The 20,340-nt window shown below is 47.3% G+C and overlaps 1 protein-coding gene across 4 annotated transcripts in view; it reads right to left on the bottom strand.

The window, feature by feature from the left end:
- Window positions 1-20,340, bottom strand: part of dapk1 (death-associated protein kinase 1) — a 53,978-nt gene that overhangs the window by 4,651 nt on the left and 28,987 nt on the right. For all 4 annotated transcript variants that reach the window (XM_078953373.1, XM_023958135.2, XM_078953374.1 and 1 more), the window contains 21 exons: window positions 19,912-20,050; window positions 18,579-18,708; window positions 18,194-18,242; window positions 18,086-18,112; window positions 16,239-16,391; window positions 14,656-14,701; window positions 14,462-14,551; window positions 13,885-13,977; window positions 12,395-12,514; window positions 11,239-11,337; window positions 10,728-10,826; window positions 10,046-10,144; window positions 9,782-9,979; window positions 6,485-6,682; window positions 4,849-4,947; window positions 3,620-3,697; window positions 2,819-3,035; window positions 1,804-1,989; window positions 1,536-1,733; window positions 1,318-1,456; window positions 931-1,051 (listed from right to left, as the gene is read on the bottom strand). In XM_078953373.1, coding sequence (XP_078809499.1) covers window positions 931-1,051; window positions 1,318-1,456; window positions 1,536-1,733; window positions 1,804-1,989; window positions 2,819-3,035; window positions 3,620-3,697; window positions 4,849-4,947; window positions 6,485-6,682; window positions 9,782-9,979; window positions 10,046-10,144; window positions 10,728-10,826; window positions 11,239-11,337; window positions 12,395-12,514; window positions 13,885-13,977; window positions 14,462-14,551; window positions 14,656-14,701; window positions 16,239-16,391; window positions 18,086-18,112; window positions 18,194-18,242; window positions 18,579-18,696 — 2,427 coding nt within the window. In that variant the 5' untranslated portion in view covers window positions 18,697-18,708; window positions 19,912-20,050. The remainder of the gene's footprint in view (window positions 1-930; window positions 1,052-1,317; window positions 1,457-1,535; window positions 1,734-1,803; window positions 1,990-2,818; window positions 3,036-3,619; window positions 3,698-4,848; window positions 4,948-6,484; window positions 6,683-9,781; window positions 9,980-10,045; window positions 10,145-10,727; window positions 10,827-11,238; window positions 11,338-12,394; window positions 12,515-13,884; window positions 13,978-14,461; window positions 14,552-14,655; window positions 14,702-16,238; window positions 16,392-18,085; window positions 18,113-18,193; window positions 18,243-18,578; window positions 18,709-19,911; window positions 20,051-20,340) is intronic.

Below are 20,340 nucleotides of genomic sequence, written 5' to 3'. Positions count from 1 at the left end.
TTGGGGGCCGCAAATAGCCTGCGGGCCGCGAGTTTGAGACCCCTGCTGTACACTCTGGCACTGGTACACTAGCCGCAGGTGGGAAGAACGAATCAATAGTTCACTTGCCCATAGCTCAGACGCACATATCAGTTTGTGATGATATTTGTCTCTCCGTTTCCTTCCCACAGATGTTTACGCGCACTCGATTATCTCTAGGCCCCTCCCCCTCCACGCATTTTAGCCACTCACAGTGGCTTTCCCTATTCTTCTCTCACGCAGTGGCCGCCTCACAGACAGGTATCACGCGAGTGTGTACGTGCTCGCGTTTCATGAGTATGTGCGCGAGTGTGTATGTGTCTGCCTGCGTCCGTGTGGGCTTGCGTCTCATTGATTATTTCATTGATCATTGACGTGCCCCTTCCACGTTTAATGTATAAAAAATACGTAGGGTGGGGGAAGCAAATTTACTGGTAGTACATGTGCGACTGGATGTAAAATTCAGTCGCACACTCTCAAATTTTGGTCGCAAAATGCGACCAATTGCTCGCAGTCTGGAGCCCTGTGTTAGTGGTATGTATGTGTGGCAGGATGGATGAAGGATGGATGAAGGATGGATGGATGGATGGATGGATGGATGGATAGATGGATGGATGGATAGATGGATGGATGAATGGATGCTGCATTTTACTCAAAAGAAATTCACTTTTTTAACTTTTGTCAAAAGTTGAATTCTAATGTTAAAATAAGATTAACAGAATGAGGATCAAAAGAACAGAAATAAAATAATGACTACTTTGTGATCAAAGTCTTTTTTAGCCTTTTGTTCGTTTGTTTGATATCTTTCAGTTTTTATAGCTTTTAGACAAACAAAGATCCGTTTTCTACTTCAGTCGGTTTTTCACACGTTTCAGATGAAACAGCGTTCCCGAGCGGCGTGCGTGAGCTCACAGAGATGACGGCGGCGCGGAGCTCCTGCAGGTGACTCCTCAGCAGCTTCACGTCTCTGGAGTTGGAGGCGCCGGCGTCCATCACAAACAGCCTGTCACTGATCTGCAGGTCGTTCCCGAACCTGCAGGAGCAGAAGATGAAGATGAGGGTGAAGATGAAGAGATTTGGTGCAACTATTTCTGAGGAAGGAAGTTTCTTAAAAAAAAAATAAATAAAGAAAATGAAGAAATCCTGAGATTGACTTTATTTATTTATTTATTGATGGATGAAGCTTTAGAATGAATCTGAACAGAAACTGAGGAAGACTTCTTTGTGATCAATCAGCTGATCAGATCCACTAATAGTTCAGAAATAGATGGGACAGGTGAACCTGGCTTTGGATCCCACCTGTTCCTGACTTCCTTCAGCAGCGCCCGCTCCTTGTCGTAGCTGAACTCTCCGGAGAAAGCCCTGGGAACGCCGGCGAGGTCCGCATGCGTCGCCACCAGGACGGCGGCCAGCGGCTGCGGGATCCGTCCTCCGAAGACTGAAAGACAACAGAGACGTCACCCTCACCGCCGGGAAGAGCGGTCCGACACTTTACGAGCGGCTTCTCTGGGACGCACCGATGCTGTCCTGTGGCGGCGTCAGCGCCTTCAGCTGGTTCAGCCAGTACGTGATGTGGCCCAGCTGCGTCTCGTACGGCTCCTCCAGGCTGAACAGGACCAGGTGGATCGCCGTGATGTCATCAGCGGCGAAGTAGTCGTAGGAGCAGTGGTACACGGGGTTTCCCGAAAACTCCCAAACGCTGAAATCCCCCACGCCTGCAGAGGTCAGGCCGCAGTTTAACACGCGTGGAGGCAGATGGACGGGAGCGGCCCGTCGGCGCCTCACCGTGAATGTTGGCGTGCTGGATGTCGATGGCTTTGGTGGCCTGTTCGTCGGCCGTGGACAGGCCGCTGTGGACGGGAGAGAAGACCTCCAGGACGCCTTTGGTCAGGCTGGGCTCAAACATCATGCTGCGACTGCGGACGCTCACGTTCTCGCAGCCCGGATACAAGTTGGAGATGCTCACCGACACTTCAGACAGGGGAGGAAGGCAGGCCGGTCAGAGCGGGTTCTAGAAACCAAACAATCCTGAAAAAAAGCTCCATCTGCTGCTGTTTCAAACTAAAACCAAGAAAAGCTGAGAACTGGAATTAAAACACCAAAGTGTGTGTGCACATGCAGTACATGCATGTCCACTCTGCACATGCGTGCTAATGCAGTGTCTGTATGAGTGTGCATGCATGTGCACAGTGTGCATGCACGTGTGCATAAATCTCCCTGTGTGTTCAAGCAGGTGCACACACATGGAGTGGATTCCTGCTAGTATGCGTGTGTGTTTGTGCGTACTTGTGGGTATGTGTGCAAGCGTGTGCACATGCATAGAATGCATGAGTGTGCGTATGCTTGTATGTGCACTAATGCTTGCATATCCACGGTGTTTGGGTGTGCACGTGTTTGAACAGAGACTGAAGGTTCTATTAGAACTTTCTTCATTTCATTGCAGAATCAGGAAGTTAAAGGTCATTGGTGGGAGGAGTCTGTCTTCTAATGAAGCTGCTTAACATAACATAAATAAAAGTCCCCCGTGCGACTGAAACACAGAGGACTTTTAAAGTCAAGTTGATGATTTTTCAGCTTTTCTGAATGAACCTTCATGTTCGCTGTGGTGCTTTTCCTCATACTTCCACTAGGGGGAACCAGAGTGTTAGCCTTTAAAAAATGTGACAGATGCCATGTTTGTGAGCAGAAAGAGGCATTTCTCTGCACATTTGTCATAAAAGAGGATTTCGGTTCAGATCCAAGTTTCTGTGAAGTTCCTGCTGTACCTCCAGAGGAGGGGCATCAGAGGAGCGTCTGGTACCTGCAGGCTTGGAGCTGACGGGGGAGTTGGGGTGGCGGGTTGTGCTGTTCCCGCGCGGTCGCCTCCTCCTGAAGAAGCTGCGCAGGATGCCGCATTTCAGAGACTCCAGCAGCGTGCTCTTCCCGGCCCCCGAGTGCCCGAACAGCTTCAGTTTGATTCTGGGCTGGACGCTCTGGGTGGGCCGCAGCTGCTGGATGAAGCTCAGCTTGAGGTTGTCCTGGCCCAGAAGGAGAGGAAACATCAGAAAGCAAAAAGAGACGTCTTTCTGCTGTGGACTCTCCATCGTTTCTACTTCTCCCGTCTGCCAAATGAGTCATCGCCACCTCTGACACGGAGCGTTTGAGTGGGAGGAAAAGCTCCTCAAACCAAAGCTGCTCTCAAAAAATGCATCTTCTAATCATTCTGGAACTGAGGTGAAGCAGAATTCTCTGTTTCTGTTTGAAAGTAGAAGATTCTGGTTCCTACAATAGCTGACCGTATTGAACGTATGCAGAAGACGACAGTTTTCGCTGCTCCTGCTCGCGGCTTTTCACGCTCGCCTTTATGTCTCGGCGGGTTTCCTGATCAAACCGCGGCGACGTCGGCTCCTGTACCGTCTGAGCTCGAGGCGGCTGAAGCCTGGAAGCCCCAAAGCTTCATGGAAGACGCTCCAAAACATAACATTTGAAGCTAAAAGCTTCACGTGTGATCGAGTGTGGCTGTAGAAAGGCGACCAAAGAGCAGCCGTGTGGCGTCATCATCTGCAGTGAAGCCCTCAGAAATGCAACAGAAAAGACTTTTGGGACGTTTCTGCTTCTTTACCTTCTTAAGCTTTGACAGCAGGGAAACGATGGGCTCGTGTCGATCAGCTGAGGCCAAATCCTCGGCCGTCTTTCCGTCCTGAAAGGAAGAAAAGAGGAAATCTCTACAGGCAGAAGTGACTCTGACAGCCAGATGGTGCAGCAGCGGAGCAACGTTTGGCTTTGGAAGCTGCTGTGACTCTGTTCATGACTCCTAAAAACCTGAGGAACATCAGTGGCGTTCGTGCAGATTTTGGCTGCAGTGTTTTCCTGTGACGTGTTGGTCATTTGTCCAACAGAATCCAAACCCCAGCTCCTGAAAATCTGCCTTTTATTTCATGTAAATGGAGGAAACGGCTGCCTGAAGAACTGCTGAGGCTCATCGCTGTCCTCAGCAGGTGAGCCTGAAGACGCCTGGACGTGAATCATAGATCAGCTGTCATTCAATATTAGCCTCTGGAGAAAAAGGGGCGAGGAGTGACGCTCGTTCGTCTGAAGACTCAGAACCACAGCTAAACCAGTTCCCCATCACTTTAAAGCCAACAGACCACCGTCCAGGCAAACTGCAGCTGTTCTCCTCCAAAAAGGATCAATTCAGACTTTTTTTACCATCGTCATCCGTGCACGCCGTCTAAGACGCAGCGCCGAGCCAGAGGATGTTCCAGTGACCCCAACGAAACAGAAAGACAAAAAGCTGCTCGAATACAGGTCGGTGATGCAAACGCAAAATTATTTGGAAGCATGAAAACTCTTTCAAAACGCCGCCCCATGTGAGGTATTTAACCACAAAACCAGGAAGAAGACGTTTCAGTTTCAGCAGGAAGAACAATGAAGGTTAAATGAGGTTAAGGTTTGTTTTTTACCTGTAAAAACATGACATTGAAGCATTTTAGAGCCTTTTCAGCAGAAAACTGTGATCTTTCATTTCAGAGCCTGAAGGCTTCAGCAGCAGAGATTTGCCTAAACGTTCTGGAGGAACCGTTCTCACAGCGCAGAACCTGAAGGGACGGGTCTGCGAGCTGAACCGAGCTGAACCAAAGCTATCAAGCAGTGCAACCAAACACCACAACCATCCAGAAAAGATGAAGACAAACAAAGATGTCAAAGAAAACCAGCATTGTCTCTGATGAAAGGCTCGGTTTGGATCAGAACCGGGTTGTTCCGTCAGGACTAGAAGCTCAAACTAACAACCTTGAGGTGGTTTTTCATAGACGGTTTGGAACCACGGACCGTTTCTGCAGAACCGCTTACGTTGGTGACGGCGTCGATGTTGGCGCCGGCCAGGCAGAGATGCCGGACCACCTCCAGGCTCCCGTTTTTAGCCGCCAGGTGGAGAGGAGTCCTGCCGTGCTGCACAGGACACACAACACAACAACAACACAACCGTTCAGACTAGGGGTGTGTATCTGCAAGAGTCTGGCGATACGACACGCATCCCGATATAGTACCAGAACACATTTTCTTTCTTTCTTTTTTATATATGACTTAGAACATTCCAACTTTAATAAAATGGTTAAAATCAGTTTAATTAATGATCACAATGTTAAGCTGCATCTGTATTTCATACACAAGTTGCTTTTACCCAAAAAATTCATAGTGCTTTTATTTTGGTGACTTCAAATATAGAAAGGTAAGAGTCAACGTTTGATTTGACACCAAAATATATTTCAGTACAAGAAAAAACATTGAATGAATGTGGTTCTAAAGTATGATTGATGAAATAAGTGCCGTTTATTTTCAATGTTGCTAACTGTAGCTTCTCCAGTACTTTCATACGGAGCGTGAAACAGGAGCCTGAAAGGTACTTCAGAGAAAAAAACACAATAAACACTAAAGTACAATAAAGTGTGATGATGATGCAGCAGCCTGACAGGATGAAGGATATGCTTTAACGTGGCAAAGATGCTTTGTTTACGTATCAGTCTGCTCTGCAGCTGCAGCCTCGCCTTCTCTCACGCGGAAGTAAACTAGTAACGCTGATCGCTACGATGTCGGCCTGTTTCCAGAGCGTTGTACACATCCATCTGGTCGACCAGGCCGCTAAACTAAAATCTATTGCTGGGAGGTTCTGCAGAACTTTGACCCGCTTTGCCGATAGCATTTTGGTTGATGCTCCGTGCATTAGCCGCTGTGCTTCACTCATTCTTATCTGAGCCGCTAAAAAACACAACAATCTGCGTTTTTATACGTTACTGACAGCAACATGACAGAGTTTCTGTTCAGTAAAATCTAAGAAGTTCATGTCTCTTAACAACGAAACAAGCTGCCTCTGGCTGAGGTCTTCCTGCAGTTTTGAGCAGAGCTGCTCAAAGACCGCTGCTCTGCTGCCAACTAGTGGTCGGAGGGTGAAGTGGAAAACAAGAGTCAGACACTGAAGGACGCTCAGAAATAATTCAATAGAAATCGTCCTGAGAGCATTTTGAACCCATGCATGTATCGCCAAATGAACTATCGCGATATTTTACTAAATCGATTTTTTCTGCTCCAGGAAGGGACCGGTTGTTTTTCTAAAAGGTTCTGAAGATCCGGGTCTGGAAAAGCGGCTGAACTGATTCCAACAGAATGGACAGAGAAAGTGGAACCATGAAGGCTGCAGGAGAAGATCAACCACAGCCAGCCTCCATCAGGCTCAAATCCTTTCATATAACGTTTCTTCAGTAGAAACACGCTGAGGGGTTTTCCTAAGCAGAGATCTCTGTCCTGTTTGCAGAACTGTTCTGTCCCGGCTTTAGGAGCCGGAGCAGAGATTCTGATTATCGCAGGATTCTGCTGGAACTACAACTGGATCTAGAGGATGTTTCCTTCAAAGCCCTTCTGCCTTACAAAATCTTTTTTCTTTAAATTTGACATTTCAGTTGCTAGAGAAGGTGGGAGTGGTCAAACTCACCTTGTTGGGCAGGTCGAGGTTGGCCTTGGCGCCGCATATCGCTATGACGATGGGCAGATTGCCATCTTTGCAGGCGATGTGTAGCGCAGTGTTTCCATGGCGATCCTGCTGGTCCTGCTGGCAGTTGTGTTTGAGGAGGCATCGGACGACATCCACCTGACATCTGCGGACAGCCAGGTGCAGAGCGGTGTGGCCATCCTGAAGAGAAGGGCCTGAAGGTGAAGCTATGGAGGGCAGCGAATGCAGGTGTACAGCTGTCAAACTCCGCCTACGGGGAGAATAGCGGTCAGACTCCGCTTATGGGGCGTACAGCGGTCAGACTCCGCCTACGGGGCGTACAGCGGTCAGACTCCGCCCACGGGGCGTAAAGGGATCAGACTCCGCCTACGGGGCGTACAGCAGTCAGACTCCGCCCACGGGGCGTACAGAGATCAGACTCCGCCTACGGGGCGTACAGCGGTCAGACTCCGCCCACGGGGCGTAAAGGGATCAGACTCCGCCTACGGGGCGTACAGCAGTCAGACTCCGCCCACGGGGCGTACAGAGATCAGACTCCGCCTACGGGGCGTACAGCGGTCAGACTCCGCCCACGGGGCGTAAAGGGATCAGACTCCGCCTACGGGGCGTACAGCGGTCAGACTCCGCCTACGGGGCGTACAGCGGTCAGACTCCGCCTACGGGGCGTACAGCGGTCAGACTCCGCCTACGGGGCGTACAGCAGTCAGACTCCGCCTACGGGGCGTACAGCAGTCAGACTCCGCCTACGGGGCGTACAGCAGTCAGACTCCGCCCACGGGGCGTACAGAGATCAGACTCCGCCTAAGGGGCGTACAGCAGTCAGACTCCGCCCACGGGGCGTACAGAGATCAGACTCCGCCTAAGGGGCGTACAGCAGTCAGACTCCGCCCAAAGGGCGTATTCCCTGGAAAAGGCACTGATGGAACGTTTGCTCCTCCTGTGCTGAACATTACATTCCAGTCTGTTCTCTAGAACTCATCAAACTGGTTTGATTTTTCTTTCATCTTCCTCTTCACTGCCGGGAAGTCTGACATTTGGAAAGAAAGCAGTTGGGAACGCCGCAGACACAGACGACGATCTCTGGAGACCACAAACAGCTGAAGGTTTCTGACAACGATGAAGAAACCGTCCTAAATGTTCTGTTTCCAACTGTAGGACTGAAAGTTTTACATCCTTCCAGGTGGATCCGGCCTGTCTGCAGGTGAAAATGGTCACGGGACGTACGCAGGTGTTCGACAGCTCAGTCAACCCATCAAAAGGAAATGTTCATGTACGCTTTCTCTTTGTGATAAGTGCGTTTCTATTCATGCGGTCAGAAAGGAGTCAGTACTCCCACCTCACTAACGACTAGGGCGTGGCGTAAGGACGCCGTACGACGGCATAGCAAGGACGCCATAAGTGCGTGGAACATCCGTTATCATCTGCACCTGCATCTCTAACTTTTTGCATTTGCTTAGCAACCAAGGCTTTAATGTTCTCAGCGTTGCTATGGCAACACAGGATGGAACACCGCAGGGTAGCTTGGTGACTGTGGGTGAACGCACCGGTAGTCATGTTTTTAACTCAGGGGTCGGGAACCTATGGCTCGCGAGCCATATATGGCTCTTTTGATGGTCACATGTGGCTCGCAGACAAATCTTTAATTCAAATTTTTTTTCTTCATTAGACCAGTCCTTCTCGTGCGCGATGCGATGGCAGAGGCGCGCAGTAGTAGCGGTGCTTAGAGAGACAAATCTGCGCCAGCACTAGTATAAGTTTAAAATTGTCTATTAATTCACAGAGTTTGTACCAGCCGGAAACCTGTGAATTGCCGTGCCTAAAACTGCGCGCTCCCGTCTCTGAGAAAGAGCGCGCAGTTGCGGGGACGGGATGTGTGAGGGAGAAAGCAGAGGGTGGGGCTGAGGTGTTGTGGGGACCGGCAGCAGGTGAATCGCGCAGGGATTGTAAATAGGTAAAACCCACTGCCTGTCACTCACTGCAGCGTGTGAATGTGTGTTTGGCTCCAGGTCTGCATGTGAGCAGTCTGTCTCACATCTACAAAACATTCATACCAACCTAAGATCACGTTTAAAGTCTCAACGTCTGCATGAAGCAGAAACTCACCACGTAAACCAGACTAGACCATCAGCAAAACTACCACGAGAAATACTCATCATTTATTAGAAACAGCATAACAATGTTATTAAAAAGAATCCACAGACTTATTGTACTTTAAAAATGTTGAAATTACATCAAATGCACACATTCACTTGTATTTTAGTTTTAAACATATTGTCGCGGACTGAGTTGGGTGGCTGTTGGGCCGCTTTAAAAGTTCTGGAGTTCATGGAACGCATCGATCATGCAGAGATCTGATTGGCTCTCAGTTCTGTCGCTCAGCCTGTTGTTAGGTAGTTTGGACCAATGGGGTTCAGCTATGGGCCAAATAAGGGAAAGGGGAGGGCTGCAGCGGGAGCAGGGGAATATAAAGTTGGGAGACGCGCTCTCGTCTCGTCTCGGCGGGAGAGATTCAGGAGCTGCTGAATTAATTGTTCGGCGTTTGTTGTGGTCTACAGTCACCAGAATTAAGAACCTTAAAAGAGGTTAAGTCTCCGTGCCTCAGTGTGGGAAAGGGACACTACATTAATGTATGGCTCTTTCGAAATTACATTTCAAAATATGTGGCGTTTATGGCTCTCTTGGCCAAAAAGGTTCCCGACCCCTGTTTTAACTGCTTTCTGATTTGACAGTGATGACATCATGCAATGGGCGGAGTCTTGTGTTGGGTTTTACTGGCAGGTGGTGTGATGCTAACCAGGCCCCCCACCTTCTAATTTGATGCAGTTCCTTCAAAGTCCACTGGGGGGCAGGAGAGAGCAGATCTCCACTGACTCCCATAGAACGGTCAGGGTGCACAAACATTCGGGTTCGGAACGCTTTTTCATGTTAGTCATCACACAGGTGTGTGTGGGTCTTGATTTTTATTAAAGTCCATTATTAACGTGTTTTTTGAATAGGTGGGCAGATAAGGTTGTTGTAGTGGGCGGGGCAAACCCCAGCCCACCACAGGCTTTATGCACAGGTCAGAGTCTGATGCTACAGATCCGTCCAGAGTCGATTCATCTCAAGAGTTTGGTTTTATTCTGTTGTTCTGCAGAAGAACGTAGGAAAAATCTGCCACAAACATTTAGCAGCCGAGGATTAGCATCTAAAACAGCTGATAGAGGCTCCAGACACGGATGAAAGCGCCGCTTCGGTACATCTGTTAGGAAAACACTGCAGCATTGACAGAGTGAAGACCTTGTCGGTTGCCTGTAGGTCGGCTCGGTGCTCCACCAAACACTCCACGATGTCCACGAAGCCCCGAGCAGATGCAGTCAGCAGCGGGCTCTCTCCTTCGCGGTTGGTGGCGTTCACGTCGCAGCCTGCCTGGCAGAGGGCCCTGGCCACGGCGGAGTAACCGTGCCAGGCGGCGCAGTGCAGAGGAATCTCCTGCTCCTGCAGACAGGAAGGTTCTGGTAAAAGAGACTTCACGCTCGTGTCGGCACCGACGGGGACACTCACTCTGTCGGCCAGGTTTGGGTCTGCCTGGATGGTGCACAGGTAGCTAACCACGTCCACGTTTCCATAGCGAGCGGCCACGTGGAGCGCGGTCTCCCCCGACTGCAAGGAAGCAGACGAGGAGTTACAGAAACCCAGTCAAGGTGAAGAAAACTCAAACATCTAACATCTCTCCATCCGCTCAGACCTGGAGATCCTGAATCTCCTCCCACCTCCAGGAGCTGCAGGTTTCGGTTGTTGAAACCAAAGGCATGTAATGATCAGAGACTCCCGGAGCCAAACTCCGCCTTCATTTGTCTGCTCCCAGAATGAATTTATTCCACTTCTTTCACACGAACCTCCCGCTGCGCGATAACCAATAACAACGGTGAGCTCCGTCTGCATGGATGGTCATCATCACGGAGCAGTAGATCCCTGAAGGTTTGCTTCACAGCCAGAGGCCAAAGGCGGAAGATTTGGGGGGGATTTGCTGTGTCTGCTCCGTGATGAGGACCACAAACGCCACTCATCCTTCCTAGAGCGAGCCGTTGCTATAGCAACAGGAAATAAGCCGATGAAGCGGCTCGGCACCTGCTCTGCTCCTCAGGTGTGAGGTGTGAATGTGTTTCTGCTCGTCGCCAAAGCTCCCGTGGAGGCGCCTGCAGACGGATGTGTGTTTCTGCGAGGGAGGGGGACCCGCATTCACCTTGTCTTGGACGTTCAGGGGGCATTTCTTCTCGTGCAGGAATCTCAGGGTCTCCACGTGGCCGTGCCTCGCCGCATAGTAGACGGCGTTGGCTCCGCTCTGAAGGTCCCAGAGAGAAGAACATTCCAGGTTCAGCCCCGATTCTCACATGTTTCTGCAGCTACATGACAACCCCCCCTCCAAAAAAACCCAACTCCAGAACACGCACTGACCTGCAGGGGGCGACGCCATCAACTGGACCTTAGAAATCTGAACTATTTGGTTGGTTTGTGCAAAATGTCATAGAAGTCCAAAAAATCAAACAGAAAAATGTTGCTGAAAAAACATAAATCTGATCAAAGATCAATAAATATCTAAAGAAAGCTGCTACCAATCAGAAAACAGCGATAAAAAGATCAATATTTTGGATTTAACAAACTAAATCTGGTTGGTTGGTTGTTTTCTGCAGCTGAAACTCGTTAACCAGCGGCTGGATGTGAGGCCCGTTTCCATGACGACAGGCGGTCCTTACCTTGTCGTTAGCCTGGATTTCCGCGCCTTTCCTCATCAGCACCTCGATGATCTGGATGTTGCCGCATCCGGCGGCGATCAGAAGGGGCGGGGTCCCGTGCTGCACAGACACACGTGTTAGCGGCTGCGTGTTTGTGTCCAACGTGGCGGGAGGGAACGGCAACGTTGTCGCCGACAGCAGCGCCGGCCCCCCCTCTTCCACGAGTGCCACAAACATTCACCGGGAAAATTTTCGCCCTATCTCACTGTGGCTTAAAAAAAAAAAAAGCAGACATTTTCCACCGAGAGTTCCTCCGGGACGCCGCGGCTGCTGGTCCGCCCTGACCAGAACGCACGATTTGGCGTTTACCAAATGTTTAAAAAACATTTAAGAACATTTAATCCTCCTGGTTTTTAGGATTCTCATGTTTCCTCAAAGTTCATGACTCTGCTTCCTTTAACTGTAAAGAACATTAATAAAAGGTAAAGAAGATGAAGCTTTAAAGGTTTAGGTCTTTTTATTTGATAAACATTTATTTCCTAACACGGATTTTCCTCTTTCAGTCTCTAGTTTGCTGCGTTTTTGATGCTAAGCGGCGTTTCCGTTCAGCTCATCGTGAACCGTGAGGACCGACCCTGAACGGTGACCTTCGTGGAGGTTCACGTCCTCCATGCGGCGGAAAACAGAGCTGTTGACATTTTTGTCTCGCTGAAGGTCCGGGTTCTGTTTCAGAGCGCCGCTCTCAGTCCTCCGTGTTCTCCTGATGTAACGCCACACATTCTGATGTTCAGGCTCCTCAAACGTTCCCGCTTCAAACTAAAGCTGACTGTGAACGAGGGATTTTTACGGCTGAGGCTTCTCCCAGAACTTCCAGACGGCCTCAGACTCTGTCTCACATTTAAAGACTCAAATGTGGAACCAAGTCTCCTACAGAACCAGGTCGGAAATCAGGAACACCCGATGAGCTTCACAGGAAATGAGATCCAAAACTCAAAGGCGGAACCGGTTCTGATCTCACTGTTAATGTGGACCTGGTCCAATCCAAACTAATCTAAACTGTTCCGATCGGAAATTTAAGGCGGACTGTTCGGATCAGAAAGTTAAGGCGGACTGTTCGGATCAGAAAGTTAAGGCGGACTGTTTGGATCATGACGTGAAGGCGTGTGGCATCAGAAACCTTGTTGGGTTGGTTGATGTCGTAGCTGTTTAATGAGCCGAGCAGATGCTGCAGGCCGGGCACGTTGTCATCGTTGATGGCATGGATGATGGCCTTCATCACAAAGGAGTCCTCCTCATCCTGGTTTTGTGGACACAGAAAAATGTCAGTTTTTTGTTGAACAAAGGTTTTGTGTTTCCATCACGGTTCTCAGACGGAACCACGTTAAAGGTGTTCAGTCCATGCAGCTCGATGCGATGCACAAAGAGACGAAGAGGAGCCGACGGAGGAAGACCCAGCTGACAGGTGATGCTCCGGCTCCAAATCCAGCCCAGAACTTCTCACAAACGACCCAAAACAGCAACAAACGTTCTGCCGGCGTTCACTGCACTAAAACTCAGAAGTGACCGAAGAGCCGCATCTTTGTGCCGAAGCTGACGGACGGATCTTTGTAGGAAATAGAAATACTTGGATTGAAAACTTTCAGGTTTTTTAAAATGTATGATGCAGATATTTACTTATAGTATGACATCAAAGCAAAGACATCAAACGTCAACATTTCATCAAACAAAAAATGTTTAACAAACTAAAAGGATTAGTAAGAACTTTTCATTTTTTTATGTACATTTACTTTAAATTCTTATAAAAATATTTTTCATTATATTTATTTTATTAGAAATTAGTTTATAAAATCCAGTTTTCCCTTCCTTTATTAAAATAAAGGCATTGATCCACAAATCAAGTCAATCAAGGAAACCATTGATTAGCTGCGTTTCTTCACGGAAAATCTTTACATTTTTAACGCATCAGACAAGCTAAACACTGTAAACAAGACGAACTTTAAAAACGATTAACTTCTACAAAAACAGAAGTATTTGACGTTTTTTCTGCAGACGGGAGCTTCAATAAAAAAATCAAAACTCAGCTGGTTTCATGAGTGAAGCCTTTTTTTTCCTCTCTAACCCAGACCTGCGGGGGTCGAGGCCGCAGACCCGCGGGGGTCGAGGCCGCAGACCCGCGGGGGTCGAGGCCGCAGACCCGCGGGGGTCGAGGCCGCAGACCCGCGGGGGTCGAGGCCGCAGACCCGCGGGGGTCGAGGCCGCAGACCCGCGGGGGTCGAGGCCGCAGACCCGCGGGGGTCGAGGCCGCAGACCCGCGGGGGTCGAGGTCGCAGACCCGCGGGGGTCGAGGCCGCAGGAGGCCAGTTTGTTCCGCCTGCATCCTCGGCAGAGACAGCAGGAAGTTGCTCTGCTTCAGCCTTGTTTTGTTAACGATTAGGCAACATTCAAAGGCTGCGGCGTTTGTTTCTGCAACAGTTCCTGCTTCACAAACAGTCGCGGTTTACACGTCCTGACAGCTGAATCTGCTTCTGAGGAAGCCGTGGAGGAAAACTCCTACAGTCGGATCAGAACCCAGTCAAACTCCAGAAACAATGACTCCACCCTTCATCTGCTGCAGATCGGGCAGGAAGTGAGGTCGTGTGATGCAGACGGAAGATGCAGAGGTCTTACCAGCGTGTCGTCGCTGCGCGCCACGCTCATGTTGCTTCTGGACAGGAAGGAGCGGGACAGGCGGTTACATAAGGAGATGAGTCGGACGGATTGCTGGAAAAGGAAGGATGCAGAGTCACAGTTAGACAAAACGGAGAGCCACTTCACGCCAAGTCGTGTTAGGGTTCTGTCAGTCTGCAGCCGCGTGAGGGCCACAGCAATTTTCTGCTCTATTTGAGTCGCCGTCTTCAGCCGACTGTCCTTCCTCGCCGCAGAACGGCTCTGAACTCAGGAAACACAACCGTTCTGCTTCACCTGCCAGCGTTTGCTGCTACGGTTCCTCATGGGAACCTGCATCAGCGCTTAGCTGTGGTGGAGCGGTTCCCCCTTGTGATGCTGCATTTGGCTGTCTATGATGTTTTTTCTATGCTACAAATACGATATTTTTCAAACTGCATTGTTTTGTCTTCCCAATCCAAACACTTTCTTGAAATAATCTGAATGATATGAATATAACTGCTGTTTTTTCTGTTCTGATCTTTAGGTTCTTTGTGAATAAACTGAACTGGAAGTTGATTGAAATCTGTAAAGATCTTACCTTCCACTTTCTTCGTGCTGCAAACTTCTTGAACTTCTCCATGTTGACGGCCGACTCCTTCCTGCTCAGCGCCTGCTGCGTGTCTTTTGGCTGATTTTTTTTTTAACAGAGCAGTTAAGAAAACATGTATTCATCCATTTTTGCCAGAGGAGCAGCTGAAACTGGACAGAAGGTGAAGCGTTTTCCAGCCCGACCTTGATCCAGGGGTGCTGGAGGCTGTCCTGGATCGTCATCCTCTTCCTGCGGACCAAAAGAAAGAAAGATGAAGAAAGAGACGGAACAGATCATCGCTTCAGAAACCTTCAACACAGATTGGTTTAAATGCAAACCAATTTTCAGTAAAATAGTTTTATTTCGGGGGGGTTAACTTTGATTCTCTCGCTCTTTTCCCACTAAACAACAAAGCAGATTCTGCTTCGGTCCAGAGAATCTCTTCCTGCCGCTAAATTCTTTAAGTTCCTCTTCATTAAACTTCCTGGTTCTGTCTGAGTGGATCCGCTCCAGACGTGGATCAATAACTTGGCGTTCCATGAAGACGCTCTCTCTCAGTCTGGATTTCTAAAAGCCTCATCAGAGTCTTTTATCCTTTGTCCTTCACTCAAAACCTTTTCGGAGCCCAAAAACAATCTCCATCGTTACAGTCAACAAAACCAGGGAGTAATCAGATTACTGCATTATTCAGAGGCACTTTAAAACATCTGATCATAAAAAACACCCAGCTTACCGGCTGGATCCCATAATCATTTTTTTCATCATTTTGTGAGAAAATATCTGAGCGGTGATGGTCGGGAAAAGCAAACACCAGAAGTTCTGCCTCTTCCTCATCCCCGGTTCTGGGATGGAGGAGGACTAAAAATAATAAAATCGTAAAACCAGACTACCTGCAGGAAAAATGGGATTATTGAAGGCGTCTAAACGAACAGAAAACGGTCATTTCTGAAGAAGGACATGGAGTTTTCCTGTCAGCAGGAGAACTCAGGTTTGAATGGCAGCGAGGAGCGTCGCTCGTGTTTCTGAAGTCAAACATGAGCTGAGATGAGTTTTATCCTGTCCAACTCTCAGGTATCCGGGAGTGAATCAGTTAAGATGTGGCGGGTTAAAGTTCAAACCCATTGTGGCGTATCTGAAGGACGTCTTTTAAACCTTTTAGTCATAAATCAGCCATTAAACTAGAAGGAGCTGCGTCTCCAGAAGAGACTGCAGGTTGATGCTGTATTGCTGAATGAAAATGAAACTTGAAGGAGAATAATTGGCATAAAATAGAAAGAGAAATGATCAAAGTTGACCATAAATAAAGTGAAAACAGCACAATAACAAAAAAGATATGTTTGTGAAAAATGCCAGAGCCGGGTATCGAACCAGCGAGCTTCTGCACCAAGGATTCCCCATTTATTTCAATGGAGGCAGAAATCCTGGAAAATCTGGAAAAGTTCAAGGATTTGAAGAAGCAAAAGTCATTGCTGGAAAAAGATGAAAGAGCTGAACATTTGAATAGTTGAACGGATAAAATAGCTGAGAAATTGGAGAAGGAGTTAAGCGGCAAAAATGGTGGAAGATCCTAGAATAAAGAAACAGGAAAACAATGGTGGAAGGATTTATAGCATTAAACCCATTAAATAAAAAAAAGTTTACATCAGAAAGATTTTTTAAAGAGTTTTTGGAGTATTTTATGTTCAAATATTTCTCTTCCAGCCAAAGGAAAAAAAAAAAAAAAGATTTTCAGTCTCAGCGTCTTTGCAGCAGAAATAAAAAACACAGACATGAGACTGAGGCTCACTTTGGATCTTTGACCAGAAGTCTGGAGATGAAGTCTTTGGCCAGCGCGCTGGTGCTGCTGAAGAACTCCTCGTCGAAGGTGAAGTCCACCGCCGACACGTTGCCCAGCGTCTCCTGCTTGTTGTCGCCCAGAAACGGAGAAGCGCCACTGAGCCTGAGGGCGGGAGAGAGGGCTTTTGTCATGCAGGAGAAGCTGCAGAGAGGTGCAGGAGGGCAGCTGCTGCAGGGCAGGGGCAGGATTTGAACCTATGCACCTGCTTTTGGAACACTACAAAGGTGGGGAGCTCGCAGGCAAACCAAGGGAGGCCTCAGACGCTGCTCGACTCTTCATCAGAGCTTCTCCACTCGACAACGTCTAATTACCGACCAGCTGGGAGACGCATGGAGGGGGGCTATGGTAATTAGAGCCAGTTTTCACAGGGCTGGGGGGTGAAGTCAGCTGTTTCTGCTCAGGTACAAAACACACAACAGATGTGGGAAAATATGAACTGGGCATATTCTGGGATGTTTGCGGTTCCAGCTGGAGGCTAGCGAGTGACTGTCAGCCCAAAACAAATCTGACCCTGAATTCTGCTCCCGTTTCCAGAAACCTCTTCAGACTCTGAACACCTGATTCTTCAGAAACGGAGCAGATTTCAAAAAACAAACATCCTGATAACTTCAGATTCTGGAACTTTATTTAAATTGATCCTAACTTACAACATTGGGATATAAATGGATCAAACTGAAAGAATGAATTTATTTTTCTTCTTTGTTGTCATTCAAAGCTGTGTACCACAGGTTTGAACTTTAGCTCCGCCTTTTATGTTTGCTGATGACACGTGCGCTTCATTAAGTCTTATTCTGTTCAGAGAAAACTCTGATTTTCTGATCACATGAAAGAACATTTCAGTTGATTTCATGTCAGAATAATTCTGCCTTTTGCTGCCGCATCTAATCTAGAAAAGCGGAATTTTCTCTGGATCTGTTGTTTTTCTATTTATTCAAGATGCTCCAGAATCAACGGTTAACCTGCGTATTATATACTCTTGAAGATCAGGCCAGCTGTCAGAGAGACTAATGTCGGAAATCGAGAAACGGGAAAAGTCGTTTCACTAAACTACTTTTCTGTTTTATTCTGTTCTCGTTTCTCTGCAGGATCGGTTTCTATGTTTTTCCTTCAAAGTCTCAGACAGAGCTGAGCTCCACAAAAACCCGTCATCCTCATGAAGCTCCTGAAAACGTTAAAGAGAAAAGAAATGGTTTCAATGAAATTAACTTCCTGAAAATCATTGTCAAACCAGTTCTCTTCACAAACCCCCCCCCCCCCCCCCACCCCAGTCCAAGCTTTCTGCAGGGTCTAAAGCGCTTACAGATAAAGAAAGAATCCCCAAAAACAAAACAAAACAAAAAAAATAAAATAAATAAATAAATAAAATAAAAATCGAGGTTTCTGCATTCATCTGGGTTATTATGGTCTGTCCTGTGTGAAGCTGCAGTCTGAGCTTCACGGATTTTTCCGGACTATAAATTAACTTTGTGGTCAGAGAAACTCAAATCTGAGCTTTCATTGATGTTTCATGAAGAGTAAGAAACCATCGACTGTACATGAGAACTGGACTGAGTGGCCCCGCCCACTTTACATTCCAAACAGGAAAAAAAGAAGCCAAAATCCCATAGGCTTCTCTAGAGAACCAAACAGCTGTTCCTCAGTCGTTCTATTGGTCAGAAGAACCATTTTAACATCTTCCTGAAAATCCTAATTTTTTTCAGGATATTATTTTCTGTAGTTTAGGTTATAAACTATAGGATGCCTCCATAAAAGTAGGTGGAGCCTGCTGGCCCCCAGGGACCCCTGCAGATACTTACAGGATGTATGTTATCACGCCGACACTCCTGAGGAGCAGAAAGGAGAAAGGAGGTCAGCATGCAGACGTGCAGCAGCTGCAGGTTTGAAACCAGCGCTCATGCTCTCACCACATGTCTGCCTCCAGGCCCAAAGGCTCGTAGTTCACCACTTCTGGAGCTGCAAAGACAAACAAAAGTGTCAGAACTCAGCTAAATATGACAGTTTCCCATTTGAAATTACAATCCTCATTTACAGAAACCTGGGATTTATGATCATTAGGATTAACTAAACCATGGCTGTTAAAGCATCAAACCAACAGTAAAGTCTGCAGTCAGTGGTGGGCGTTTGCTCAGGTGACGTCAGATCGTCCAATCAGCAGTAAAGACTGAATTCATTTCATCGTTTCCCGGGCCTGAGCGCTGGTGGAGAGCACCGCGGCGGGCCGGGGCGGTTCTGACCGTCTCCACTCTGTGTGTGTGCACGTGCAACCACACGTGCACACGGGATACTGACCGACAAACTCCGGAGTTCCAAAGATGTTTTTAAAATCGTTGCCAAAGTCGATTTTGTGGGCCAATCCGAAGTCGATGATCTTGATGCGCGGGTGAGGCGCCGAGCGGTTCAGCAGCATGATGTTCTCCGGCTGCAGCACAACAACAACAACACAAACATCAACAACGCTCCACAGCACCAAGAAAGGAAGGTTCAGAGAACGAAACATCTGAGAATCACCTGAAACACCGATCATGTTCTCATCAGATGACATTATTCGTTTTTAACTATTTATCTTAAATCAACTTCCTTTAATAACCCAAAAAATGTGACAGGAATGAAACAAGTAAATATACTTTATAAGGATTAAACTAAAGAGGAATCGACTCAAACCCAGCTTTTCAGGACAAAAGCATCAATGTGATGCACAGAGGTGGTAGTGTGATGATGTGGGACCGCTGTGGTAGAAGCAGTGGGAGCTGAATAGTTTCATGGCAGCAAAGGGGACAAAATGGATTTAGACATAAAGATAGAAGAGATAAAACTGTCGATCACTAAAAATAAACAGCAGCAACATCTGAACTGATCAATAAAAGCTCATTGATGAGGAACGACGGGACTCCTGCAGGTCTGAATGCTCTGATCGTTTTCTCTGTAAACACTGATCAATAACCATGTTTATGATTGGATGTGAAGCTTTTACAACAAAAAGAATCCAAACTAAACCAAACCTTCAGCTTTCAGGCCAACAACCCACTTTTTATGTCAGGAACATTTCAGGAATTTCTCCCGGCAAAATGAAATCTGGCAAAATTATTGATCCATTTTCCTCCTTTCATTCAAAAAGAAGCTAATGAAACGAAAAAAAAGACTTTCAAAACAATCTTTTTTTAAATGATTGTTTTTTTGTAAACAAATTTATAAACTTATATTTATATTTCTCATTTTTGCTTCATCAAGCTCCAAAGATTCATTTATATTTTCCCATTTTAGTCAAAACTGACCTAAAACAAAAGATAACGAAGAAAGATGCTGTAAACTAAAGTTCTTGTTGGAGTACAGGAAGCTGCCGCAGAGAAACAAAGTGACCAAACAAAAATAGAATAAAGAAAGTCAATTAAAGCTTCAAAAATGCTCATTTTGATTCTTTTTTCTATTTTTTATAGCAAAAATTTATGAGGTTTTAGTTGCATAAATTCATATTTTTCGTATTGAAAGTTTTTTGTTTGTTCTGTCTACTTCACTATTTCTCTAAAACTGTTGTTTATAACTTAAAGTTGAATTTTTTAAAGGGAAACTTGATGACTGCATTGACATCCCATCATGAAGCCATGGATCACATGCGTGTCGGTACCTTCAGGTCGAAGTGAGCGATCTGTTTGGAGTGGAGGTACAGGACTCCATCCAGGATCTGCTTCAGGAACTGAGTGGCCTCCTCCTCGCTCAGCGACTCCTTCTCTGCCAGGAAGTCAAAGAGCTCCCCGCCGGCGACGCTGGAGGAGGACAGACAAGGAGACGGCGTGAGCCGGAGCAAAGTCCACATTCACGGAGCTGAACATCCTCAGCCGAAGAGGAGCAGAGACACGTTACCGCAGTCATAAAAAAATCTCTAAAGGTCCTTTTCTGACCACGATGACACAATTCTGAAAGGAATGAATGAAGAAAAGACTAGAAATGTGAAAATTCACCTCACGGTTTCTGATGAGAACAACACTGACATCATCTGATCGGAAAGTTCTGATGTGATTTTTGATTTGAAATGGTTTATTCCAAGCAATCAAAG

This window comes from Oryzias latipes, chromosome 9, assembly GCF_053564925.1.
Source record: "Oryzias latipes strain Hd-rR chromosome 9, Olatipes_Hd-rR_3.1".
Classification (NCBI taxonomy): domain Eukaryota; kingdom Metazoa; phylum Chordata; class Actinopteri; order Beloniformes; family Adrianichthyidae; genus Oryzias; species Oryzias latipes.
The sequence above is the reverse complement of the archived record's forward strand: the minus strand, read 5'-3'. Positions and strand labels throughout refer to the sequence as shown.